Source organism: Pyrgilauda ruficollis, unplaced genomic scaffold (genome assembly GCF_017590135.1).
Source record: "Pyrgilauda ruficollis isolate IOZ18807 unplaced genomic scaffold, ASM1759013v1 scaffold177, whole genome shotgun sequence".
NCBI classification, from domain to species: Eukaryota; Metazoa; Chordata; class Aves; order Passeriformes; family Passeridae; genus Pyrgilauda; species Pyrgilauda ruficollis.
Genome location: NW_024516653.1, coordinates 586,468 through 614,212, shown reverse-complemented (window position 1 = coordinate 614,212; position 27,745 = coordinate 586,468). Strand labels below are relative to the sequence as shown.

Here is a 27,745-nt window from a genome sequence, read left to right as displayed (position 1 = left end):
CAATGATAGAACACATTCAAAGAAAAAAAAAAAAAAAAAAAAAAAAAAAAAAAAAAAAAAAAAGAGGTTTTGTGAAAAAGCACTTGTTTGAAAGGTGACCTGGAAGAGAAACGCCGGGCATTTGTACACTTCTCCTTGACCTCAACAGGAATTGCAGGTGTCCACCACTTTCCCAGGACAGACTTAAAAATTTTGGCACCCGTGCCACCCAGGTAGTGCAAGAAATAGTTCCCAGTTCAGAGCAAGGAGGAAAGAACATCAGGAATGCAGGGGAGGGAGCACACACGTCAAGGCACGTGCTGCTATCCCTGTGACTGTCCCTACACACACCTGAATTAAGGCAGCATTTTTCACTGTGCCATCAAACCTGACTGAAAGTTTGAGCAGATTAAAGTGCTGTGGAGCTGGTGGCTGCCTGCTCCTGATGCCCTGTGGCACACCAACAAAGAGTCAAACCCAAGCAATTCAAATATTGGATGAGGCTGTGACAGGCAAGAGTAGTATTAAATAATAAATAAAGCCATCACAATTCTACAGTCTAACCTCAAAAAGCTGGAAGGATTTCATTATAGCTCTGAAGTATAAGTCAAAAGCAAAGATTAAGCAATTTCAGTGGTTGTACAGATTTCAGTCACAGCACTTATTTTTCTCCTGAAGCAGTGCACACCTGCTTCCAAATCTGCTTTTTTTCCTAGGTTTCAGCCATTTGTTTTGGGAGTGGAATGGACACTGTCAAGTTACTTTATGGCTAAAAAGCTAAGTCAGCAGATCCTTTTGTGCAACTCATACCCACACAGGGACCCTAACAAAGCCCTGAGCTGATTAATTACTGTGGCAGTATGGTATGGACTACCCTGCTGGCCAAGAGCGAGATGTAAGGCCAGATGAAGCTGTCAGATCTGCACTGTGGCACCCTGAAATCTGTCCTGTTAAAATCTGTCAGTGTGCCCAATTATTTCTGCAATAAATCCAGACTCTCAGAGTGGTAATTTCCATTTAGGAGAGCAGGGGAAGGAAGAAAACAAGGAGGTATAAAAAGGGTCAAACATAAAAAATGTTTGATGTAAAATGCTGGCCTGCCTGGCTATTTGTGAAGTGAAATCTTAAAGTTATCAGTGTTCCCTGTGCCTGATCCACAGGCAACTGGAGCTGAAGTAACAAGACAAGAAATAACTTCAGCAATGGCAGCAAAAACTATATTTCAAGAATTTTAAGCACAGCGCCTGATGCAAAATCCACTCTTGGCTCGTGACTGAGACAAGCCAAGAAACCCTTTGAGACTCCAGCACCTCAGACATGGGGGGTTAACATTTATCTCAACAAAGTCACTCTCTAATCTTGAGGAAAGCCAGAAGGGAGAAGTGAAAGGGGCCATCAGTGAAGTAAAAGTGCTACTTAAGCTGAGGGACAAGGCTGGGTTAAGAACAGATGGATAACTGTTGTCCCCAAATAAATTTAGGATAAGAATCAGAAAAAAAAATCCCCATCCTTCAGAAGACCCATCTCTGGAGGAGCCTCCCAAGAACAGCAGCTTAGGCTAAAACCCTTAAAAGCTGAGAGTTCTGAGAAGGAACTTGCTTACAAACTGAAAGAGATTTTTGATTTACTGCATTCAAAGTGACAAAACACTGTGAACTTCTCCACCCCACACAGAGAAAGATTTGCTGCAGTCACTTCAACAAGCAGAGTTGAAATTGGAGGAGGAAATCAATGGAGCAAGCAGCAGCCAAGGACCAGAACCCCTGGCGAGGCTCAGACTCCCTGAATTTATCTATCCTAACCCAAAACGAGCTGCCAGCAGAGCGCTGCTGTAAAACACCTCCACAGATTCTGGGCTGCCCCACCACTGCCAAAGGCCAAGTCCTGGAAGTACTCATCTCTGCAGGTCTAACTTCAATTAGATGACTCACAAAGGCAAAAGCAAAGTGTGTGCACAGTGTTTTTCCTGATCAGCTCCTAAGGCTGCCATCTGTTTCTGCTGGAGAGCCCCGTCTGGTTCACTTCATTTTCCTTGGAGAAGTGATTTTAAACATTGCTGGAGCCACACCACCGATCTGGGAGTAGAGGAAGGAATTATCTCCCCTAAATGCATTGTCCTTTGAGCAAAAAATAGCTCATTGCACATCAGAACTTATCGGTTCATTTTGTCATTTTCACGCTGATGGCTCAGCAGTGAGTCCTGGTGGAAGCAGGCTGTACACAAGCTGAAGTGATGGAAATTACTGTGTTTTCTGTTTTCTGCTACCAATGGGAGCATTTTGCCTTGGGCTTTAAGTACAGAAAGGCTGATATTCCCTCTTTTTTTTTTTTTTTTTTTTTTTTTTTTTTCAAATAATAGCTCTCTGGAATGAAGAACTTTTTTAAAATCAGGAGGACCATTTGTTGCTCCTCCTCCTCCTCCCATTTATTGTCCATCTCCAAATACTGCATCTGAGCATTTTTTTTTCTGATGATATTTTTACTTGAAATATCCATTTTAACATTTTTCAGTGCAATGTTTTGAAACTTGGCTTAACTACATGTAACTAAAAAATAAAATCTCCCAGGCTAGAATGGTATATATGCTTGTTTTCAGTGTCATGAAAGATTTTGGGTGACTTGAAACTTTCCTAGGTTAAGGTTTTGCCAAGGAAAATGAACATTTGACAGTTACTTTTTGGCAGAAAAAAAATTTATGCTCCAGTTTTTGGGTCTCCTCCTTATATCAACCATTCTGTTACTGACACAGTGATATTGCCTTTAGTGGGTGCCTTTAGAATGGCCATGGTGACAGCTCACAGAAATGTTTCTTTGGTCTCAAAGAGTGTTTTTGAGAGTTGCAATCAAAATTATTTGAACTCTGTAATGTTATTGTACCAATATTGTGGCTTCTTTCTAAATGAGTCTGCTCTTATTTAGTCTGTTTTAACTCAAATTGCAGGAAATATTTTAAATGTGGATTTCTCAATGAGCCAAGGCTTCTTTTTGAAATAGCGAATAAATTTTGCATTATTCTGCGTGTTTCTGAAAGGAGAAAGATTACATTTTCCATTGTAAGGATGGTGTAGAATAAAAATTTATTTTTTGTTTTGTTTTGTTTTCTAGAAAGAGTAAATTACAGCACAGATAGCTACCACCCAGGGTTGCTTCCTCAGTGTGAGGAGGCCACCACAGGTTGTTGCTGCCACACCACAACTCAATTTTCAATTTAGACCTTGGGTCATTTGCCAACTGAAAAACAGGAGCAAGAAAAAAAACCAGGAGCAATAAATTGGGCAGGGAAGGCAAGAGACCAGCATGGGTCAGAGGGAACCTGCTGGCCAAAGGAAAGGGGAAGAAGCAAATAAATGCACAGGCAGTGAAAGCAAGGACAGGTGACCTGGGAAGAGTCCAGAGATTAAATTCTCTAAGAGGATGTGGAGGGTTGGGCTCAGGAGGGCCAAGGTGAAGATGGAACTGAACCTGGGAAGGGGGAAAGAGCAACAGAACATTCTAGAGCTTCATGAACCACAAAAGGAAGGTCACAGGAGGTGTTTTCCCCATCCAAACAGCCCTGGCAGACAGGTGACAGGGGATGGGGAGAAGCCTGAGGTACCCAACAGCTTTTCTGTCTCCAGTGGGAACCTCTGCTCCCAGCCCTCCAGGAGGATGGAGAGCAGGAGCAAACCCAACTGGGAGCAAAGATCCTGCTCAGGGCCAGCTGAGGAACCTGGAAATGCTCAGCTCTGTGGGACCTGATGGGATGGAGCCCAGGGTTCTTGTATTTGTGGGGGTTCCCAGACGAAGAAAGGAATGACGAATCTGACTCCATGGTCTTAGAAGGCTAATTTACTATTCTATTCTGTTCTATTCTATTCTATTCTATTCTATTCTATTCTATTCTATTCTATTCTATTCTATTCTATTCTATTCTATTCTATTCTATTCTATTCTATTCTATTCTATTCTATTCTATTCTATTCTATTCTATTCTATTCTATTCTAGAAAGGATACAGACAGAAGGCCAAAAGATACTAATGAAAAACTCCTGACTCTCTCTTCAGAGTCCAACACAGCTTGGCCATAATTGGCCAATAAGTAAAATTAATTCACATGAAACCAATGAAACAATCACCTGTTGGTGAACAATGTCCAAACCACATCCCAAAGCAGCAAAACACTGCAGAAGAAAATGAGATAATATTGTTTTCCTTTTTCTCTGAGGCTTCTCGGCTTCCCAGGAGAAAAATCCTGGCAAAGGGATTTTTCCAGAAAATATGACAGTGACACAGGCTCCCCAGGGAATTGGCTGGGGGAGTTGTCCATGACACTGGAAATGTGCTGGCAGTCAGGTGAGATCCCAGGTGGCTGAAAAAAGGGAAATATTGCACCTGCCTTGAAAAAGGTGGAAAGGAAGAGCCTGGGAACCCCGAGCTGAATTCCCCTCTGTGCCTGGGGAGGGGAGGGGACAGAGCCTCTGGAAGCGCTGCTGAGGCTCATGGAGCTCAGGGCGGGATTTGGGGCAGCCAAATCCCTCTCCAGGGACAAGTCCTGCCTGACCAGCCCAGTGGGGTGACCACACCAGTGGACAAGAGAAGGGCTACAGATGAAATTTACCTGGATTTCTGCAAAAAGAGTCTCCCAGAACAGCCTTCTGTCTCAACTGGGGAGAGATGGATTTGATCATGGACTGTTGGGAGCGTTCCTGGCCAGGTTTGATGGGGCTGGGAGCAGCCTGGGACGGTGGAAAGTGTCCCTGCCATGGCAGGGGGGCACTGGATGGGATTTAAGGTCCCTTCCAGCCCAAACCATCCCAGGATTCTGATACACAAAGCCCCACCAAGCAGCATTAACACAGTGGTTCATAGATGTGGTTTCATGTTTCTGGATTACACACACTCAGCTTCTTATAAAGGATCAGTAATTCTCTGGCAGGGAAAACAAACAGCAGAGCTGGCTAAATGGCACTAAAAAAATCTATCAAATGTCTAGCAGGTCCAATTACACAACAGTGTAATTTTTTAACATTAGTCTGGCTCACTGCTGTTCTGTTTTTCTACTAGCCACTTTTAATTTATACATCTGGAGATGCTTGTATCAGTTAAAAGATTTCAGGATGTGTCAAGAAAAAAGATTTTGTGGAACTATGGGAAAAGCTGTGTGTCTTTCTATCTGTGTGTATTTGCAATGCTCTCATTCTGTTTTGGATGACTGTATTCCCAGTTATGCAGACAAATATATGCATTCAAGAAAAAAAACAACAGAAATCACATTTCACATTTTACAACAAAAGCAAAGCAGATTGGCTATTGGCAAAACTTATTTCAAGACATTGTAAATGCCCTGATCTACAAGCTCAAATATATGGGAAGCAAAGACATGACAGACAATAAATTCTTGATAGGTCTACAAGTAAAGACAGAAGCAATAAATCTTACCACTTTTATTTTCCTAGAAAATGTAAACTTTGACTGGCTCCTGTCAGTGCTAGGAAATGCTGCCAGCAGGAAGGACAGAGATAGATGACAACTGGGCATTTCAGGACTATTTTACAGAACCATGATGCCCAAAGAAAAGTCACCAAACCCATTACCTGAAACAGAGCAAGCTGTGCCTTTGGAAACTCTAGCATCTTTCCCCCATCTTGCTCATTCTTGAAGCAAATCTGATTGCTCAGTTACTTTCTCCTGGGAACTTTCCTTGAGTATTTTTTGCCCTTGATTGTAATAAATTTAGGGATGAGCAGTTACAGATGTGAATGTTTGAACTCGTCTGTTCAGTGACAAGTAATTTAATTTTTTTTTTTTTTTTTTACGGGGAGTGGGCTGCTGTTGTTTGCACTCCTGCTGCCAGTACTATAAGAAAGATTTGTGCATTGTAGCAAATCCTTGCTGCAGGGAACATAAAACAGCTACCTAATTTCTCTTTAAAGGAAAATGAGCATTCTGGTTTGGTCTCTGCATTTCCCTCCATTAGGAATAAATAGATCCAAACAATGCATCTTGGAGAGTTTATGGTTTTAAGTCTGTGCTGGGGAGTTTATTACTTTTAAAAAAAATTTTAATACCTTTTTTAACTCAGGCATACTTCTACTGGAAATCTACATGGCTGCTTCCAATTCTCCCTGTGTGAGTTGGTCTTAGGGGGATTATTTTCACAGCCAGAGATAACTAGGTACAAAAATGTCTCTGTCACCTTGCCCTTTTAATCTGCTCTTTTTGGGCCAAGAAAGGAAGGAGGACAGACACACCTTAATTATCTGCTCCCAGCCCTAACACGCTCTATGGACAGCTGTAGTTCCTCCAAACTTTGATTTATGAAAGTTTTCCTGGCTGAGGAACCATTTATTTTCCTTCTGGCTTGAGGTGTGATCCTTTTATAAACTACCTGCAGCAAATCTGGTGTCTGTTCTTTACAGTAATTTAATGCTAATGACTTGCTTCACTGAACGGTGGAGAGGAAAAATAAGTAAAAATAATCCCAACAGATAAAAACGTCGTGACTCAAAGTCCTTGCACAGGAAATGAATTCATATTTCAGTGTAAGGCTTTGTGAGGTTTTAATTTATAATGTAAGCTCACCTTAAGTACTTCATGCATAGGTGTACGTTTTACAGGGGTTTTAAATTTATTTTACCTTACTCATATAGGCTTCATAGCCAGCAACACAGCAGGGAAAAACTGAAGTTAATTTCTGCCCAATATTGCTGTAATTATCCTGACTTTATTTTTTCTCTTAGTCATGCTGTTTTGCTTATGAGCTTTGTATTGTTAATTAAGTGCTTTCTGTTTGTTTGCTTTTTTTTTTTTTGAAAAAAAAAAAAGAAAAAAAAAAAAAAAAAAAAAGTGAACCAACAGACACCAAATCCTGGTTGGTTTAAAACATGTAAGTAACTTACAAGCAATATAAGCCTGACTTATATGGTCACATAATACTCTTATACCATTTTTATTTTGTAGCTGGTTGCTCCCTAACATTTTACTGTTGCACATAAATAAATATATTTGTACTGCTGCATTTCGTGCCCTGCTTCTGCACTGAGCCAAGTGGAAGCAACACAGATGCAATGTGGAAATTGAAATGAAGATGATACACAATACTTGCATAAAGCTTGACTAATCTTTATGCTGAAACACAGCAAAAGCAGCTACATGAATAATACCACACATTCCTCATGCAGATTTTTTTTTTTCCTATGGATTGGCTGCATTAAAAAGGCAGCTTATATATGGAAGGTCCATAAAAGGCAGAAAGGGAATTACTGCAGTTTGAGATTTCACTGTGCTGGTTTGGAGGCCCTTGGCTGGCTTGTCACAAGGAAAATCAGCTCTGTGCATATCAGCCACCACATTATAGATTTCTTTTTCCTTTGTCAGGGGGTAGAAGGGGTGGGTTCAGACCTTGACTCCTTTCACTGAATTCAGCACTGCTGTGAATGCTGAAGGAGGGTTTTCATCACCACCACAGTGCCTGATTCACATTCCCAGTGTGGAAACACAAATTTTTGGGGAGAATAATATGAGTTCAAAAAAAAAATAAATGGACCAAGAAGCATCACAAATTCATTTTTGAGGGGCTGGATCTGCCTGACAGACTGCACCACCACTGCCTGCTGCTCTGCTGGGGTTTTGGGCATTAAATTCAAATTCATCAAATTCTGCACTTCCAGGGAGAAGATTCCCCCTCAGACAAAAATACACATCCTGTGGCAGAGGCAAAGCAGAAGCACAGAGCTGTGTCTGGTCAACTCCTCTGCTGATTCCATAAGGATGGACAGAGGGAGGAAGGAATTTGGCAGAGCCACCAGCCACACCAGTTGCTCCATTTAATTCTGACTGCTGCTGCTAACAGCAGGAATAAATCCACACATGACATTCCTAGATAAAATGAGTAAAGTGCCTCAATTTGTTCCCACTGAAACAGATTTCTTCCACACCCATGCCTAAGCCACCAGAAAACAGTGATCAGTCTAGGGAAGGGATGAGGAGAAAACACAAATGGCATGGTTATTTTTTGTTTTGTTGGGGTTGTTTTGTTGATTTTTTGGGGGGCTTTTTTTTGGTGGGGTTGTTGGTGTCTGTTTTGTTTTGTTTTGATTTGGTTTTGTGGTTTTGCTGGTTTTGTTTCTTTTCCTTGTTGCTGTTGTTTTGGTTTTTTTGGTGTGTTTTTTTTTTTTTGGTGTGGGGTTTTTTCTGGCCCTTTGAAAAAGAGTATAATACAGGGCCTGCTGAGAAGTTCCTGGACAGGTTTTTAGAGTCTGGGCTCTATAAATCACTTCATGAGTACAACAGCCCCTCTTGACCTACTAAAATGCATTGGCAAAACCCATCACTCACCTCCAGTGAGAGGAGGAGCATTCACCCTTTCCATTATCCAGGTCAGGGCAATCTTAGGAGAACTAATCACCTCGCTACTAAACGAAGAGAACTTTGACACCCCACCCCAAAACCTACACACTCTGTGGTGCTAAAAACAGGTGGCCACTTTGGCTTGTCACTCATCCCAGTGTTACAGCAGGGTTTTTGTGAGAAATGGCCTTACTACACCTGGTAAACCCCCTGCCATGTCCTCACACTCTAGGGAACACAGAGACAGGCATGAAGCTGCTTTTGGGACACAGAAGTTGAGGGAATCTGGCAACTTGCATCTGCTTTAGTCCTGCTTTGGGAAGTTTCAGATTTTTGCTGCAATTATTTGCTTGGGGAGGTCTTTGCATTTCAAAACAGTGTGGAATAAACACTTAAATAAGTGGAAATGTCCAGGACAAATTTAAATTACACTGACAGAAATCAAGAAGTTTGATTGTCTTTCTGCTTAATTTGCCTCCTGGCATACAGCTCATTTTAGTTACTCTTTGTCTCTGCTGCTCTCAGCTTTGGAAGTGCATCTTCATTTTCCTTCTAAACTGAAAACATATTCCCTTTACAAGATCACAAAGGATTGGGGGTTTTTATGACCTTTCCTGCAACAGCACCCAACTGTTGATTTCTGCACTAAAATACTGTGGGCGTAAGCAGCTGAGAAGTCAGGAAATAATGAGTGGTAAAGATAAAAAACACTTAGCTACGTTTCAAAAATATCCTTGCTCAGGGTTTTCATTCATCCTCAGCCAACAGAAACAACTGGCAGGTTGACCATTACTACTCTAAACATCATTGTTGATGTTTCTACAACTTTTTCCTGCTTTTGCCAAAAAGAAGCCTCATTTCAATCAAGCCACCACAGTGCCCCATCCTGGGCAGGGTCAGCTTTGCTTTCCACTCCTTCCATCACCAGCAGCTCTGGCCAGCACCACATCCAATTTGTGCAGCAGAAGCCTGACCAGGAGCCATCACAAAGGGAACAACTTCCAGAAGCTGGGCTCTAAAATCAAACTGCGATGCCTGAGCATCACTTGTGCTTCTTCTCAGAGGGCGGATTCAGAGTTCTGGCAGCAAAGATTGAGAGGAGAACCAGACACCAACCCAGAGGCAGCAACCCAAGCTGGCCAGGACCTGCTCTGGGTGCAGGACTTGTGCTAAATGCCTTGCTATGTCCCTTTTCTGGGGGGATCCTGAGGAAGAATGAACATATCCTTAGGCTCAGACACAAAATGTGCATGCCTATCTCAACTAAAGTGATTTTGGTAGTGTTGAACTGCTCATCCCCTGAGCCACCTCCCAGTCAGTTCTGTCCTGTGTCCTCTTCTCTGTGAGCAGGAGAAAAACAAAATGCTGCTTCCCTCTGCCCATTTTTAATGCTGTACCTCCTTCACCAGTTTGGACACAATTTAAAGGAAAATTAAGATGCACAGGAAAGACATTTTGTCCTGAGCCCAAGCTCTGCATGTAGGTGCCTGTGTCACCAACAGGAACAAAATGCTTCTTCTCATTCATTTTGCCAAAATGTTGCTTGTACTTCACTTTTAATTCCAAAAGAAACCCTAACTTTGCCTCATCTCTGCCACAAATACAATAAGGGAGGAAAAAGGTCATTAACAGTGTCAAGAGATTGAACTTGTTTTGGTTTGTTTTCTTTTCCTGGGGACCAAAAATACCCTAAAACCTTAATGAAGCTGCTATCTATAGCTGGCAAAAACTGAATTTTCATTGATAAGGAAGAAACAATTGTCCAATTCACTTTTGAGTCTGGCACATAGGCAAGAATAGGCCAAAAGGTGACTCACAAATGTCTAAACACACCAGACACTCCACAAGAACCATTCCTTCTTGTGGGCTAGACAGGGTTTCCAAGGCTCCTAAGATTGTTACCTCTCAAAAGGAAGAAGAAATAAATAAAATGTCTGACCTAAATTTAATATTCTGAGTTCAGAGACTTGCCCCACGTTCCACAGAAACTGCAACTTACCTCTCTTCCACCCTCAGCCAAGCTGGCTGGCATCCCAGGAATTTGCTGCCAAAAAAACCTCCACTCAGGTCTGCAGTGAAGCAAACCCACTGATAATAATAATAATAATCCTAATAAAACCCTAACAAACCCTAATAATTTGGTTCTGATCTCCTCCAAAACGAGGGGCTCCATCCCATCCCACCCTTCCCCTGAGCTCCCACCCTCACACTGCCCGACCCCACTGGGACCACAGAGCCTTTGTGACGCCTGCGTGGAAGCAGGCAGGATTTTTCCCGGCCAAAATTGAGGTTTCAGGGCTGCACTGACCTCCACCAGTGGCCTGGGCTTGCGCTCCACTGCAAACCTGAAGTGGCAGAGCTCACAGTAGCTGGTGTTGGAGGACGACAGCCAGCGCTCCAGGCAGCTGCGGTGAATGGTCCCCAAGGTCCCCGTGCACTCACAGGGGGACAGCAGCTCCTCGTGGCTGCTGCCCTCGTGGCAGATCCTGCAGATGGGACGGTCATTGAAGGGGCTGCTGCAGGAGAGGGAGAGAAAACTGCTGGTCAGCGCTGCAGGGGTGTGGTGATAGATTTTTTACTCTCTGTCGCGAGCTAGAAATGTTTGCTTTGCCCTCTGATTAGTGATCCAGGCTGGTGGGTTAATGGTTTAAGGTGTTTTGGTATTCTTGCTTAAAATACCTCTTTTGTTAGAGGGGGGAAAAAGCGCAGAGTGAAAAACATCAGTGGTAGATGAGAGGCAGAAGACCAGGTCCTTCTGTATTTTGTATTTCCCAGCTCTTCACAAAGCAGCGGTGCAGCCGCCTCAGGAAATCCCAAAATGCATCAAGGAGGTTGTAAATCTGCCTCAGCTGGGCATTTCTTGGTATCCTCTGACCTAAATGTTGTTTTCACTGGCCAACAGCAAAAGGACTGCTGAAAGAGCAGCACCTTGCCCTGTAGCACCCCGAAGGCAGGGGCACAACTTCAGAAAAGCACATGAAGGCAGAAACCTCCCCTCCCTGGAAAGGGTTTCCCTCTCTTTGGGACAGCCCACAGGCAGGTCAAGGAGGGATACAAACACATCTCTGCTGTGGGGCTGCGGGTGGGTATTTCTTCTGCACTGCTTTGAGATCCATGAAGCCTTTCCAGCCCACCGCCAGCAAAGACAAATTTAATTTTGACCCAAGCATCAAGTCTGGACGAGGCCAAGCACATCAGAATATTCTTTCTTGCTCCTAATGAGAACAAATCCAGCCTGAAGCACGCTTCAAAGGCATAGGTTAACAATATATTTCACCACTAATCTGCCTCTCTAAACCAGCAGCAGAAAGGAAGGTCAGTCACTCGGATGATGACAGAAGCTGCAGCACTGGTGCTAGAAACTATGGTTGATACCCTGTGTGAGGAGATGTGAATCTTTTCTCCATGTTTCAGAAGGCTGATTTATTGTATTATGATAGATATTATATTAAATGATACACTAAAACTATACTAAAAGAATAGAGAGAAAAGGATTCATCAGAAGGCTAGAAAGAACAGGAATGGAATGAATAACAGAGAGAGTCTGAGCCAGCTGACTGTGATTGGTCATTAATTAGAAACAACCAACATGGACCAATCCCAGATAGTAAACAATGTCCAGACCACATTCCACAGCCATCAGACAGTTAATTGTTTACATTTCTTTTCTGAGGCTTCTCAGCTAGAATAGGAGAAAAATCCTAGCAAAAGGATTTTTTCATAAAATATCACAGCTACAAGAAACAGCTTGTCTGGCTGCTCAGCATGCCAGGGGCTGGGGAAGTGTTTGGGAAGCACGATGCATTCTGCAGCACGACCCTTGTGATGCTGGCATGGATGTTTGGCCCCACCAGAGGGGACAGAGCCCATCCCTCCCTCTGCCCCCCACGTACCTCTGCACGGCCAAGGTCCGCACCACGGACGAGAGCAGCTGCCCATCCTTGGAGGACACCTGCATGACATACTGGGGACAGCTGGTGGCCAGGCCCCCGCTGCTGCCAGGCAGGCTCTTTCCATCGGGAGCTGGAGGGTGTGGGCGCTCCGGAGGCACTCCAGGCAGGTGGCTGCAGTGGTTGGTCCTCATGGTGCCGGGCAGCGGGTCCCCATCTAGGCAGGAACGGGGACAGGGAGGTGCTGTGGGGCACATCCCTCCCTGTCTGACCAACAGCAGGCGTGAGAAGGAGCATCCCTGACTGCCCACCCCAGGTTTCTGAAGCCCGCTCAGCGGGGAAAGGGGGTTTGCAGTATTGGGTGTGACAGAAAAAACAGTCTGCACGTCCCACAAGCAGCAAGGCAGCAACTTTGCTTTCTTCTCTCTGCTGAAGCCATGAGGGATAAACAGAGAGGCTGAGACTTTTGTCACTCCCCCTCCAAAAGTTTCAAAGGTATATACACTCTTCACCCTGTGCACTTTCAAATGTAAAGGCTGCCACTGTCCGCCAAGGCGGAAAAGTTATGTACTGGAGGAGAAAATGGTTGATTGGCTTCAAATCCCCTTTGAAAACGCTTCAACGCTGCTTAGTGTCTTCTATCACCAACCCACAGCAGAGCACAGACCTGGCAGTTAATCCTGTACAGGGCTTTAGTCACACAAACCTGCCTAATCACAGCCTGCACAGCAGTAATTTATGCCACAAGGTGAGGCAGAAATCACAGCCTGCCCGTTCTGCTCTGCTCTGCTCTCCCTCACATCCCTGTGAGTGTGTTCTGCACAGTGCTTCCACACATGTGAAGTGAAATTGGGAAGGAAGGGTTGTGCTGGGAACAAGTATGATAATTCACTTGTGGGGAATTTTGTAAGGAATTTTGAGATGGGACTTCCGAGTTGTTTTTGATGATGCGGTTTGTTTTTCTCATCTTTTGCATAGGTAGGAAGGGTGAGTTTGGCTCACATCTTCACCCCACGGCTCACAAGGTTTAGAAGACCCCTATGTACGAGACCTTTTAAGGAGTTATTGACCAATAAAACACTGCCAACAAGGATATTTATGTTTTTGACCCAATCCTTAAATATTTCATCTTATGGACCTATGCTATAGTGTAAGCTTTCTTAGCCAACCATGTTATGGCACACAAACCTACAGTGCTGCATTCTAAACTCCTTGTTTACCTCTGTAACTACTTTAATTTTTATATCTTAAACTCTAAAACTCTGAACTTTCCTTTACTTAGCTTAACATGTCTCTGCTTTAAGCTATAAATCCACATTTTCACTTCCAGCACCTAAGTTTGGAAGCCTTTTCCAAGGTCTCATATCAAATCCTGTGTTTAATTCCAAGCTTTGCCTTAGAGGCCCACAGTTCTGAGTGTTCCTTGCATTTCAGATTCCAACCAGAAGGAGCCTGGGCGTTTAAATTCCTGATGCCTTGGTGGGATGGATGCTCCTGGCTGGGTGTGCTGGTCCTGGAAGGCTCCACCGGGCTTTGTCCCTGCCCTCTTCCCCTTTGGGTCAGGCACCAAAAACCACACACAAGGTGGGTTAATCCCTCTGCAAAAGAGGGGAAAGATTCCCTGGCACACCTCGGGACACTTGGCTGCAGTCCTGTGTAAACCTTGCAGGGTGCAATGATGATATCCCCATGCTAAAATCAGGAGTTTCCCCCTCAAAAAAAGTGTTCTGCGCATACACCACAGCTGTATGGTGCCAGCACTGCAGCTGAGAAGAATCTTTAAAAGCCCCAAACATGAACAAAACTCTCTAAACAGGGGTTTTTCACCAAGGGTTTATGTGAAACCCTGTGATTTGGCTCTGTTGGATTTGAGGAAGAGCAGCACCAATCTTTGTAAGCCCCCTTGTTGGTGTGTTTGTGGGGGTCCCAGGAAGAGGGAAGAGATGAATCTGACTCCATATTTCTCAGAAGGCTGATTTATTATATTATGATATTATATTATATTAAAAATTCTATGCTAAAACTATACTAAACCATAGAGAGAAAGGATCATCAGAAAGCTAGAAAAGAATGAATAATAAAAAACCTGTGACTGACCAGAGAGTGACACAGCTGGACTGGGACTGGCCATTAAGTAAAAACAATCCACATGCTGGGGTAAAGAATTCTCCAAATCATATTCCAAAGCAGCAAAACAGGGAGAAGCTGAAGCTTCCCAGCTTCCCAGGAGAAAATCCTGGGCAAGGGAATTGGTGACACCCCCCTGAAGGGGTGGCCTTGGCAGTCAGGTTTTGCGGCATGTGAGGTGTGGATGCTGGACCGCGCACACCACACAAGTTTTCACACAGGGACTCATATTCTTAGAAAGGCATCTAAAAATAGGAAAATTGGTTTGTTTTGCAGGATTTCTTCAGCTGTTTTCAGAGCACACACACCCCGGGGAGCGAGCTGGAGGCTGATGAGGCAGCTTACAGGGCAGAGAGTGTTCGGGGAATGGGGAAGGGAATCGGACTCTGGGCCTCATTTACAATGAAAATGAAGCAAATGGCTGATGTCAAAACCATTAACATATAAAAGATGCAGACGTTTCAAGAGAATAAGAGCCTCAGACTCTCCAAGGAGACCATGGTGTTCAGTTTTAGTTCTAAAATCCATGCTGGGACTGTTTAACAAGAACGTTCAGCTGCTGAGTAGCTGCTTCATTAAACTTAAAAAGCCTAAGAAGTATCATGCTTACAGACCCACGCTGCAGAATTATGTATTTTTATCCTGATTGCTTCACTGACCCCATTAAGTACAACAGTGGGTTTATAATTTCATATATAATGACCATCCAGGCCTTTACAAACCCATCCCTCAGTCACTTGATGAGTTTGGAGGGCTTGCTGAAGCATCAAGATGCAACTAAATGCAAAGCTTTAAAGCACACAGGAAATTAACTGGCTGTATCTCAGGAATGTTAATTCAAATTTCTGCCTACAGCACTGCATTGAAATCCCACTTTGGCAAAGCAGAGACAGGTAATCCCTTTCCACTTTTTTTTTTTTTTTTTTTTTTTTTTAATAAGGAAGGTACAGGTAATCCCTTTCTATTTTTTTTTTTAAAAGGAAGCTGAAAGTAACAACACACTTTTCTGATTTCAGAAGAACCATTTCACACAAAATCAGTGCACGTGCCTGAAAAGTGATGCAATTATAGAATTAAATGATGTGTGCTTTAATACTGAACCCCATGGTAAATAATGGAAATTAGTTGTCCCTAGAAGCACAGAGATCCTAAGCAAATCCTAAGTTAAAGCTGGCTTTAGGGAATTGTAAATTTTAACAGACACAAACCCCCAAAGTCAGTATTTACCCATATGTATGTACTATATGAAAAAAGTTTTACACCTGAAACAAATGGAAATCTGTCAAAAAAGCCTCAGTAAAAGAGAAAATAAAGAACAAAACCAGGAAGAAGTATTTAGCTGTATTTACAAAGACATACAGCATTAAATTGGGGAAGACAGAGTTGCAATATTTATTCCAGACGCCAAAAAATTCTGAGAAAAGTGGCTGAATTTGGCATGATGAATGTATGGTAGTATTTAGCTCTTTATTTTTTTCTTTTCTGTGCCGTCACTAGTTGTAGTTTTTCATTTATATATATATACATATTTACATGTATGTATGTATATGGCTTTATGGGTATCAGAGCAAAAGTAAAGGTGTTGCAAGTATTTTCTGTATGCAGGAAGTGTAAAAAAAGCAACAAACCAACCAATAAACTCAAGCAAATTATCTGAGGACTGGCTGAAGCTAGGCAGAAGATTCAAATGCAGAAGACATCCTTTCTCCCATAATATTTTATAGGATGCTATATACCTATTTTAGAGATTTATAACTTCTATACCAAAAAAGGTTTAGAAGTTATAGTGCCAGTGAGCAAGGCACTGCCACTCCAGCTGAGCTGCACTCAAATAAGAAGTTAAAAACCAGCATTACTGCCCTGAGATGGAATTTAAAGACAAAGAGTTAAATTATCATAGCAGAGCTTTTTTAAACAGAGCTGTTTTCCTGCTGAAGCTGTGAGTGGCACAAGCCAAAATGATCTTTACACTTCAAGCAGTGGCTTGCAAATGTTGAACAAATACTCATGCAGTTGCTCCCTTTTCCTTTTATTTAATTTTTTTTTTTTTCTCAGCACCTCTGCTAAGAATAGAACTTATTCCACCTCTCAGTCATGGTTTCAAATTTGAAAACCCTTTCACCTTTCTTATTCCATTTTCCAATGAGTTCACCCTATTAGTTTCAAGAAATGTGACATGAGCTTGCATCAATCAGCCTCAACACTTAAAAATATGCATGAAAAAGCCACCAGCATCCCATCTGGAGACATTTTCCCAAGAAATACTGGGTTATTTAAAAAAGACAGCTAAAATATACTAATACTAATATTAATAATAATCATAACAACAACAACAAACCAAACCAAAACGAAAAAAAGCCCCACACCAGCAAAAAAATCCCAAATACTTACCCACCCAGAAAAATATTTTAAAAAATAAAAAATCCCAAACAAATAAACAAAAAAACTACCACCAACAACAACCCTAAACAACCAAAAAAACACCCTCCAGTTTTCAGAAGCTTTCAGAGATATGTTTTTGTTTATTTAATATTTATTTATTATTTATTAATAGTAATATTATTATATTATACTATATAATAATGTTATAAATATATAGAAATTATATATACATATATAATTATAGTATAATATAATAATATTACAATATTATATAATATATATAATGTGATTCTAGTATGTATAATGATATAATATATATAATATATATAATTATAGTATATACTATACTGTAATATATTATTATCTTAAATATTATTATAATTTATATTGTTTATTTAGCTACTATTTGTTGATTATTATTTATTTATTTATACTATTTATGTAATTTCACATAATTTTGCGCAGTTCAATCCAGAATTTTGGGCCCCAGTGACGTGTGGACAGTTTTTCACCTGGAACAGGTCAGCAGATCTGGAGCACAGATAGAATTCTCCACCTTACTGCCAGCTGGAAGAATGGTTCAAATCATGGAGGAGCATCTCCCACCTTCTTTTCTGCTATCAGCCCTGGCTGGCTGCTCAGAAGGCAAACTGTTGCATTCCAAGTAATAAACAAATGTTTTCAAAGGCAATGCAGCTGTCAGAGGCTGGGTGAAAAAGGTGTTCCAGTGCTCCCCACTGGCTCAGGTGCCACAAGACCATGCATTACCTTTGTTCCAGAAAAGGGGAACAGGAACTCGCCTTTCCCTCACTGGGGTTCAGACAATAATTTTATGCCACCCTTCAGGATGCCCCAGAGACCAAAACACCCGCTGCACTCACTGGATCACACTCAGCTGCTGGGTGATCCCTCTTTCCCCTTCCCACTAGAAAAACGCAGAAAAAAGAACCAAAATTCTCAACTCCAGAGCACTCTGAAACCTCCTAGGTTTTTACCTGCTAAGAAACAAGGCAGGGCTCTGTGAAGGTGGAATGGACAGATCACTTCTTAAATATCAAGAACCCCTGGGGCACCAGAAAATCCTATTTTAGTGTAAAAACACGAGTTTCATGCATGTCCTTTCTTGGACACTCACATCTGGAATAGTCTGAAATGTTTCTGGACTCTCCCCTCCACAAGCCACCACAAGGAGCTGCATATTTACACAAATATTCAGTAAAAAAATTGGTGGAGTAACTGGCAGCTCCAGCTGAAGCTGTGGATGCTGCAGCACCCCTGAGTCCCCCAGAGGAAAAAATTAATTTCTCTAAATTGAGAAGACCAATTCCTACATTTGGTAATGACATGTGGCTCAGCACGAGGAGAGGGGGAATAAATAAATAAATAAAAAAAAAGCTGCCTGACCTGTACATTTTGGAGCTCTAAAGCCATCAGTGAGAGAGGACACGGCAGCTCTGGGGCACGGTGACAGGAGAGGAAGGCTGGAGAAAATTTTATTTTGGTCAACAGCATCCAGTTTGCTGCATTACACACTGCCACCTCTTAAGGAGCTGTGAGAGACCACTGAAAGGTGCAAGAGGAAGATGTGGCAATTGTTGCCCAGCTGAGGAGGACAGATTTCCAGTTAAGGTGTTTCAACACACAGAAACACAGCACAGCACAAACCCAGATGACGTTAGGCAATTTTACTCCGTTTCAGCCCAAGTTTTACTAATTTTTCGAGTTGTAAATAGCATTTCCCATTCATCCGGTCTGACTGCAGAGAGCTGCAGGGGCTTTTAAAAGCGGCCACACAGCAGGCTGCATTCAAAGTGCAATTTTATAAACAAGCACATCAGAAAACTGAGGGCTCATTTGAGGCAGCAGCACAAAGCACTTCAGCATAAGTAGTCCTTAAGAGTCTGACCATGCATTTAAAACTTGAGTGCCCACCCATAAATCATTGTTATTTTGTTAGGTACTGAACCTTGAGCCACTTTCCACAGAGCAACAGACTCCCTTCTTGGCACTGTGAACTTTAATAAATTGCTTTATATGCCTGCACAGCCACTATCTTGGGTCATTTGCTTAGATTTGTATCCTTTTGTTGGTTGTTGAAATGAAAGTTTTCAGATGATAATAAATACCAGAAGCACTTGTGGTGGTGGCATTTTAGCCTTGCATTAATAAGAGAAAACCCCAGAAGACAGAAACTCAGTTTACAACTCATCTGAAAATAGAATTTTTTCTCCCCAAGGTACAAGGAAACATGTATATTTTCTTTCCTTGTGTTAGTTTTCTTCTAGCAGAAATGTCTTTCCTCACGGGTTACAAAGGCACCTACTCCAACATGTTCCTAAATTCCCTTTTTTTTCATTGCCACATCTGCATCAGACCTGCACTTCCCTATTTCCCATCCACAAAATTCCTGCTTATACCCCAGAACATGGCTTAAACCACAATTGTTTTCACACTTAGGCACCAAAATGCAGTGAAAGAATTAATATCTGCTTATATACTCAAAGATTGCATATTAAAAGGCCCAGAAGTTTGGGGTTTTTTGCATTAGAAAGCCCTGGATTCTCTTTCTCCTTCCAAATTAGGTCACCTTATACAAATGAGTCAAGCATTTCTTGGCCTAAAACGTGAAAGATGGGAATTTAATTTGCTCTCAACAGCTGTCAAAGGACAAAGAACTCCATGTCAGTCCTTAAAGCCAGGGTTCATCCCTAAAAATCACTTTGTCCTGGAGAGTGACAGAATTTTTTTGCACACTGTTTTACTGACGAGGAACTTCCTTCACCATGGGAACTGTAAAACTTTCAGCCCCATTCTCTGAAGTACCTCGGATTTCATCAGAAAACCTTTTGCAATTTCCAACTTTTTTTTTTTTTTTTTTCTGTTTTAACTGCATCAGCCACTGCCTCTGGCCTCTGACCCCTACTCCGTTTAGGTGCTTCATTCCTTCTGCTTCTTGCCAGAAAAAGCAAAATCTGAGGGTGCAGGATGCTCACCCCATCCCCTGAGACTCACACCCCACCTGCACACAGCAGAGTGCACCAAAAAACTGAACAGAAATTACACCTTGATTTTTTTTCAACTATTCTTACAAGAAATGGGGAGAATCAAAACAGTGTGAGGACCAGTGTTTCTGCCAAATATAAAGTCTTGAAGTCTTCCTTAAGTACAAGGTCTTGGGAGGGCAAATCCAGCCAGATCTGATCCAGATGTGCTGCATTTGATGGAACTGCTGCTATTGACCTTCCCCACATTTAGGCTGGACCCAGAGCTACTGTCCCACAGTTGTGGGATGGAGATCAGGGGAAAACACTCAAAGTTAAACATTTATGTACTCCCAAGGCCACGTTTTCACATTCAAAAATAGCTCTCCCCATTTCCACTGCAAGGCTGAAAGGAGAGCTGCCAGCCTCACACAGATCATTACAATTATTGCTTTGTCCCATGTAAAAAATCCCTAATTTGGCTTATTTCTTTGGCTTATTTCTTTATTCAGTTGTATATCAGCTGAATACAACTGATTCCTCCTGACCTGGTAAGGCCAAGGTGAAAATTACTTATTTAAACTGAAAATGGTGTAAATAGTCAATACCTGAGTCTTGCCTTCATGCCTGGGGGTTGGTAATGAACTCCTGTTCGTGTAAATCTTGTGTAAATTAACTCTCTGGCAAATAACTCCTAAATTAGGAGTTATACCTGGTTTTACCTGGCTCACAGTGGCCAAATCCACACAGATTTTGAAGCTGTGACCAAGAAATTTGTTTGCACAAGAGTTTGAGCAACAGAGAGAACAGAGAGTGCTGGCAGGTGATGGAGGCAAGAGCTTGAAAACTGCAGCATAAAAAGAGCCAGCAAAAAGCAAAATGTTTTTAACTACTTATGGGGGATACTTGGAGAAATTGTCATGGTATTTATACAGACAGCTTAACAAAAAATGCTAATTCTTCTGTTCATCATTGCTAAGTTAATTATTTGACTGTTTTTAGTACATTTGATTCTTCCAACTCCTGCAGTCGATACTGCACACAAATATGATCCTATTACAATTATTGCATTTATACTTCTCACTATTGATGGCAAAACAGCTCAATGTATGAAACTTAGAAAAGATACTGAGCCCACTTTCAAATTAAAGTAAGTAGAAAATTGAAAACATTTCTCTTTCTAATAGCTTTATATTTTAATTCCAGAGTTCAGCAATATTGGCTGCATCAGTTCTTGCATTTGAGAAAAGCTTCATTAGAAGCTCAGTGAGCACAACCTGTCTTTAAGACTCCAGTTTTGAAACAAAGATTGTTATCCTAGCCTGCATACCTCTGTTATAATGCATTGCAATTTAACCCGTAATCATTCAGGTAACATCATATTAATTTTTTTTCTTCCTTAAGTCTTCATCTGCATAAAAATTTAATATTTAGTTCCCCCACAGAGGACTTCTCTCCTTTCCACATGATGCATCCCAAGCATCTCACTGTCTGCAAGGTACCTGCACTACTAAAATATTGTTTGGTGCTCTGCACTGAAGCCTACGTGCACCAAGTGCAATCAGAAGATCTTTTTCTTCTTCCCTAGGCACTGTGTCTGTCACTTCTACAACAAGACTGAAAACCCCACGGGGTGGATTAGATGCTCATGTTTTATTCAGCAATGAATCACCTGGGTGACACTCTGCAAAATACATGGAGCTTGGCTTGTGTGCGATGCTTTGCAAAGCATGTCCCAAACTAATATATTTACAGGTGGAATATGTGCTTTCACTTGTTCCCTGACTGTGGGATCACCCCAGGTGTTTCTGGAGGAGCCATCTAACAAGCCACTTTCCCTCCCTGAAGAGAATTTACTTTGCATGATTTTATCTTGTTGTGTTTCAGCTGCCAGCAGCTGAGTGTTTGATGTTCAGCGATGGGGGAACCAGTCTTCCAAACATCTTGTTTGAAAAAGAGCAAAAACACTTTAAAAAGCAAAATGCCTCCAAATGCAGGTCTATTCCTCTCCCTTTTCCCTTTCTGCCCTTCAGTCAAAAGCAGCTAAAAATATTCTTGCTGCGTTTTCCTTCACATGGGAAGATAAACCCTCCCTGTTCCCATATCAGTCTGTTTCTCTCAGCAGGAGCAAAGTGTGGACTCCATGGGTTTCTGCAATATTTACATAAATATTTCCCTCTGAACTTCAGTTTGGGGGAGGGGGAGGGTTTTTCATCAAGCTCCAAGACTTGCACTCTGGTCCAGAATGAGACAAACACACGGGAATATTGTGATTTAATTAAAATCACTGATAATTCCCTACAGCAACTAGTTTTACATGGGTTTGTGGTGTGTTACATAAAACTATAGGCTGTGGGGACTGAACAGCTCCATTTCTTTTCCAGTAACAAGCACACCAAGAATGCTTTTAGTCATTGTCACATGAAGTTGGCATTAGTCAAACAAACCAGATCTGACATGCAGACCTGGAAAGGAAAAGTTATTGCTGCAAAATAAAGCACATAAAATCAAATTTCTCTTCAGTACATTTTCAAGCAAATTACTGAAATGCTGCACTAGTGAATCAAAACTACAAGACAGAACTAAATCAAAATGGCAGAGGTAAAATTTGACTGGACAACATTATTGTCCTTAGCAAATCCAAGAGAAATACCAACAAGAGAAATAACAAGAGTTAGAACTGAACTAGGTATTAGCCTTATTTCTATGAGAAATAAAGTCAGTGGAAGCCTGGAGTAGGTTTGAGCTGATCTCAGCTGGGATTTTACTCTCTGTGTTATTGGAACTTGTGCACTGAAATCAATCCTGACATGCAGCTTTTCTTGCATACCCAAGACAAGCTTGGTATAAAACTATTACAACTTTGCAGAAGAGCAGTGAGCCAGAGTAATGCTAAAAATATATACTATTGTGTAATTGGACCTGCTAGACATTTGATAGATTTTTTTAGTGCCATTTAGCCAGCTCTGCTGTTTGTTTTCCCTGCCAGAGAATTACTGATCCTTTATAAGAAGCTGAGTGTGTGTAATCCAGAAACATGAAACCACTGTGAACCAATCTATGAACCACTGTGTTAATGCTGCTGGAGCTTTGTGTATGAGAATCCTGGGATGGTTTGGGCCGGAAGGGACCTTAACTCCCATCCAGTGCCACCCCAGCCATGGCAGGGACACCTCCCACTGTCCCAGGCTGCTCCCAGCCCTGTCCAGCCTGGCCTTGGGCACTGCCAGGGATCCAGGGGCAGCCCCAGCTGCTCTGGGCACCCTGTGCCAGGGCCTGCCCACCCTCACAGGGAAGAATTTCTCCCTAATATCTGATTTAGACCTGCCCTCTGTTAGTTTGAAGCCATTAACCCTTGTCCTGTCACTCCAGACCCTTATAAACAGTCTCTCTCCATCTTTCCTGTAGCCTCTCTTCTGCATCAAAATGGTCACACTTAGGTCCCCCTGAAACATTCCCTTCCCCAGGCTGATCCCTGGAGTTGCCCAAACACCAAGTCCCATGAAGTCTGAGAACATGGTGATTGTGATTTTCCTTCAACCACACTTTTAAAGCAGAATATTAATAAAGATTCACTTGTGTCTCATCAAAACGTTCGCACGTCTCTGAACCACCTTGCACATCCTAGGACATCACTGATGGCACAAAAATCATCCAGAAGCGTGGAAATGCTAAAACTTGGCTGAGCACTTTGGCTCTGATGCAGAAGAATCCATGTGAAGTTAGCTCTTGCCAAAGGGCAAAGTAATTTAAGAGCTCCAAGTTTTACCCTGGGGGGCTGCAAAATTCTGGGGTTTCTGGAGATGTTGTGAACAGCCAGAAGTAAAAAGGAAGATAAAATACTTATTTGCTTTCAGCAATGTGCTTTACCAGCCTACTTCACCCTCCAAAAAACTATTCTTTCTTAGTAAACAAGCAACTAAAAGATTTCTCCTCCAAGACTTGCCTTCCTGCCATTGCCTGCTGCTGAGGCAGGTGAAAAGGAAAACCCTGCTGGAAGTTTAGGTTTTCCACAAACTCTTGACTGATTTCTACCTTACACACTGCAGGGTTTTGTGGGTCTCTGTCCCCTCCACTGTTCTAAACACCAGAGTTTAGGGTCAGCCAGCTTTATGTCACTGTAGGGATGTGGGAATTTCTAGACTCTACTTACCTTCCATCCTGGCACTTGTGGTGCAATGGTTGCAACAGCAATTGAGAAGAGTTTAGGTGGAAACAATCAGCAATGAAACCTAGAAATGGAAACCTCAACAGCCAAAAAAGCAGCCCTCTCTCTTAACCAAGAGCAATCTATATTTACACAGCCCATGAAATCTAAAGTTTGAGGATCCCCTGCTATTAAATAGAATAAACTAATAAACCAGCACACCCCATTTTCCACGAGGAGCTCTTGGTTCAGCTGATGCCCAGGACTGAGCTGTCAAAGCACACTTCACAATAATCCAGACCTGCTGAGCAAACACACACAGGAGCAAATGCCCAGCTCCCAAATCTGCCTGCCTGTTTGGCACCTGATGAGCACAGACCTCTGCTCTGTGTGACAAGAAAAGAGGACACTCCTCCTCCCCGGAGGCCTCCACGCAGAGATGCCTCACACACACTGGTAAATTGAGTATACAGATGATTCTGCTGGTTCTGGCAACCAGAAAGAAAGCAGAAATACTATTTTTATCACAGCACTTCATTACCAGTTTAATGGCATCCCAAGGTTTAGCAGCCTGTCAGGTCAGAAAGAAATTACACCTTGTTAGAGAAAAGCACTGAAACAAATTTCCTCATTACATACCATGTCTCCTAGCTTTTGCCTATTGCGGGAAACGTAATTTTTCAGCCTGTAAATTGGATAAGTAAGATTCAATCATTTTTCTGTTTTATGTTAGGCTATCTCCATCACTTTTATCTTCCTTGCCATTGACTAGTGAGATTTTAAGTGGGTGTTTCTGGCTCTTTAATTAAAAATTATTAGAATACTTCCACAAGTATTTTATAATAGCATTGATGCTGAGGTTGAAAAACTGATGCCTTCATGTACAAACATCTTAATAAAGCAGTGAATCTTAGTGAATTTTTGTATCATCATTTTGAGACTGCTGCATTTGCCAAAGGTTAATTACATTTCCCATGCCATCTGGGCATTGCTCTCAGCTAGTCATGCTAGTCCTAAAATTTGTTCAATTTTTCCAACAAATGAATCCCCAGTGTTTTTCTGAGGAAGCTGACATCCTCCAACTGCTCTTCTTCCTTTCTAACTCCTGGTTTATCTCCTACCACAGCTACAGTGGAAGCAGAATGAATCCCTGATATCCCATCATTCTATAAAATATATCTGAATACTCTTGGCACCCTGGTCTACTTAACATCCTCCAGGCATACCACGTATTTGTAGCCCTAATGAAGAGCAGTGAGTTAAAAGAGTGACAAAAAAATTAGTTTAAAGTCAGCCAAAGCCTTGTTCAAACCCTCCTCAGTGCAGCTCATCTCCAAAGCTGAACATATAACAACTTCAATAATTAAACCACATATTTGCTTCCATTATTTGTGAGATTTCTGACAGTCAGTATCTGTTTCAAGCACATTGCACTCCTGGCTGCTGATGGAGATAGAGGATAAATTAATTGTGGGTAGGAATTTGTGACCAAGTGTTTCCAGAAACTCGGAGCATCTGTCTCACCGCACAGAGCCACCAGCTCTCAGCTGCCAAGCAGGACTGAAATGAACAAAACAGAGACAGGAAATTCACTGTCTGAGCCCCAAAATACTCAACAACCTCAGCCCAGGACAGAGCACACTTGTCTTTTGTCAAAAGCAAAACAACAGAAGCCTAATGATCAACAAAGGCAATTAATTGCAACAAGCCAGCACTGGAGGAGGTGTGGGAGTGCAGGTGATAAAATTTCACTTGGATTTTGGGGGTGGCTTTTTGTGTGTGCAAATGGGAACAGATTCATTGCCTTTTGAGTCTGCAGGGAGGGGAGAGCAAAAAAAAAGACAGGTTTGCATGCCCCTGAGCAGGATGTGCTCCTAACAAAGTGTGAGCAGGCAAAGGGTGAAACTTTGGCAGCCACAACCCAAGTGAGCTGTGATGGAATTGCCCTTGTGTCTTTAGCACAGATTTATACAAAACACAGGGAAACTGAGCTGTAGTCGCTCTCAGCTTTTCATTTTTCCATTTGATATTTCATTATTTAATTTGATTTAGTTGATAGAAGCTATTAAATCAAACTCTGTCTGGAATCTGTTCGAGTGGGTTGAGAGCCAGCAAGCACAAAAAAACCTGTGCATGTACAAAATATTTCAAAGAACTGAGGGAGTTGTCTCTAATTTCTAAACCTCAGTGGCAGCAGAGCCTGCTTACAGCAGCAGTGTCCAGTGAGGTGCTCCCAGTTGCTCTTCTCCACTGCAGTTTTTTCAGTCTTTATAAACCCCTGGCTGCTCATCCTGGCAGTCAAACAGCACAAACTGAATAGCAGGCAGCCCAACAACAGCTGGAAATTAACTCTGGGCTGTGTGTCACAGCTGAAAGCCCACACCAGCCTGGCAGCTGCCAATTACTGCCAGCCCAAGATGTGCTCTTTAAGGCAGGATTGTCACAGAACCCTGTAGTCACAAAAGCTGAGCCACCAACCCTTCCTGCACAATGAAATCAGCTTACAGGCAAGGAGCTGGCTTTAAGGGCTCTGCTATGGATGAGTTCCTCTCGTGCTGTTGGGAATGCTTTGATCTCCTGGGCTTCAGAACATGTCTAAATTTAAAATAAGCTGCTGCAAGGGAAACTATCCTTTTGTGATGCAATTGAGCTGCATGGATCGGAAGGTTATGGATACAAGTGGGAGGGCAGGAATGGGCAGGTTAGCTCCCACATTCATCTCCCTGCCTGTCCTGGCACAGGTGCATGCACCAAGTCAGAGAAACCACACCTTCAGCAGCTGTGAAAAAGTGGATCTGCAATGATAGGAGGAGAAAAGAGAGGTGGGATTCAATTCCCAGCTTCTTCAAAGTGTGTTATTGGTACTCCCATTGACACTGAATTAAAAACTCCTCCCACTGCTGCACCAGCTCCCTCAGACATGATTTGGCAGAGTTCACCTCAGGAAGGAGCAGCCTGAGGATTTCTGTAAAATAAAGTTCATAACATCTCCAGTGGCATCCACAGGAGATATTTTGTTCTGTTTCATAGAGAACTTAAGGATTAAACTGGGGGCAAAAATCCCGAAGATGAAGGTGTAAACCTGTCCTCATGTGAAGATACCAAGGGCTTAAACAAGGCCTTTATATTCCAGCTACAGCCATGAAATGCTACACGGTTTTATTTCCAAGTGTTTTAGAGATAAATGCATTTGATGCCTCTCATAAACAGCCCAGAGCAGATAAGCAAAGAACCAACACTGACCTTGTGTCAGATTTACAATTTTTATTTTTTAAGCCCTCGGAAAACCAATTACCTAAACCATAAGCCAGTCTGGAGAAAAGTAATCTCCCCAGTGCTCAGCCCAGTGAGGCTTGTAAAGCACCCAGCTCACACAGAGGAAGAAAAAAACCCAGGTGGATAAGAAAGGATTGCAGACTCTGACCCTGCCTCGTGCTTCTCCTGCTCTCCTTGAGGTAAAGCACTGATTACAATGAGATCTGGGACAGCAGAGCCCAGACTTGATGACACAAAAAGAAAAAAAAAAATAGAAAAGAAAAAAAAAAAGATTGCACTTCACCTGCAATCTAAACATCTTGGATTATTTCTTCTTCATCAATGTGTCACTGATGGTGGCTTGATGGAAGGGTTAGGCACCAGTAGAACACCAGGACAGCACCTCACCCCAAAGCAGCAGCCACCGTTCTGAGCGTGCAGCTTTAAACCTCTCTGAATTCCACACCGACCTGCAGCAATCCCAGCTCTCCAAAAATGATGAAATGCAGAAAGAGGCTGAACAACTGCAGCTCTGCAGCAGCATCACCCTCCCGAGCTCATTCCCAGAAGGGACCAGGGTGATCCTGAGCTGTTCTCTCCGCAGTTTCATGGGTGAGACATGAAGCTCACCTGGAACAGGGGCTTCAGAGAGGAGA

At 42.4% G+C, this 27,745-nt stretch overlaps 1 protein-coding gene across 1 annotated transcript in view; it reads right to left on the bottom strand.

Moving 5' to 3' along the window:
- MARCHF3 (membrane associated ring-CH-type finger 3) overlaps positions 1–18,223 on the bottom strand; it is a 31,893-nt gene extending 13,670 nt beyond the window's left edge. Inside the window, exons 1-3 of the mRNA XM_041464270.1 lie at positions 18,111–18,223; positions 12,201–12,414; positions 10,616–10,823 (exon numbers count right to left, since the gene is read on the bottom strand). Coding sequence (XP_041320204.1) covers positions 10,616–10,823; positions 12,201–12,391 — 399 coding nt within the window. The 5' untranslated portion in view covers positions 12,392–12,414; positions 18,111–18,223. The remainder of the gene's footprint in view (positions 1–10,615; positions 10,824–12,200; positions 12,415–18,110) is intronic.
- Positions 18,224–27,745: the final 9,522 nt, after the last annotated feature.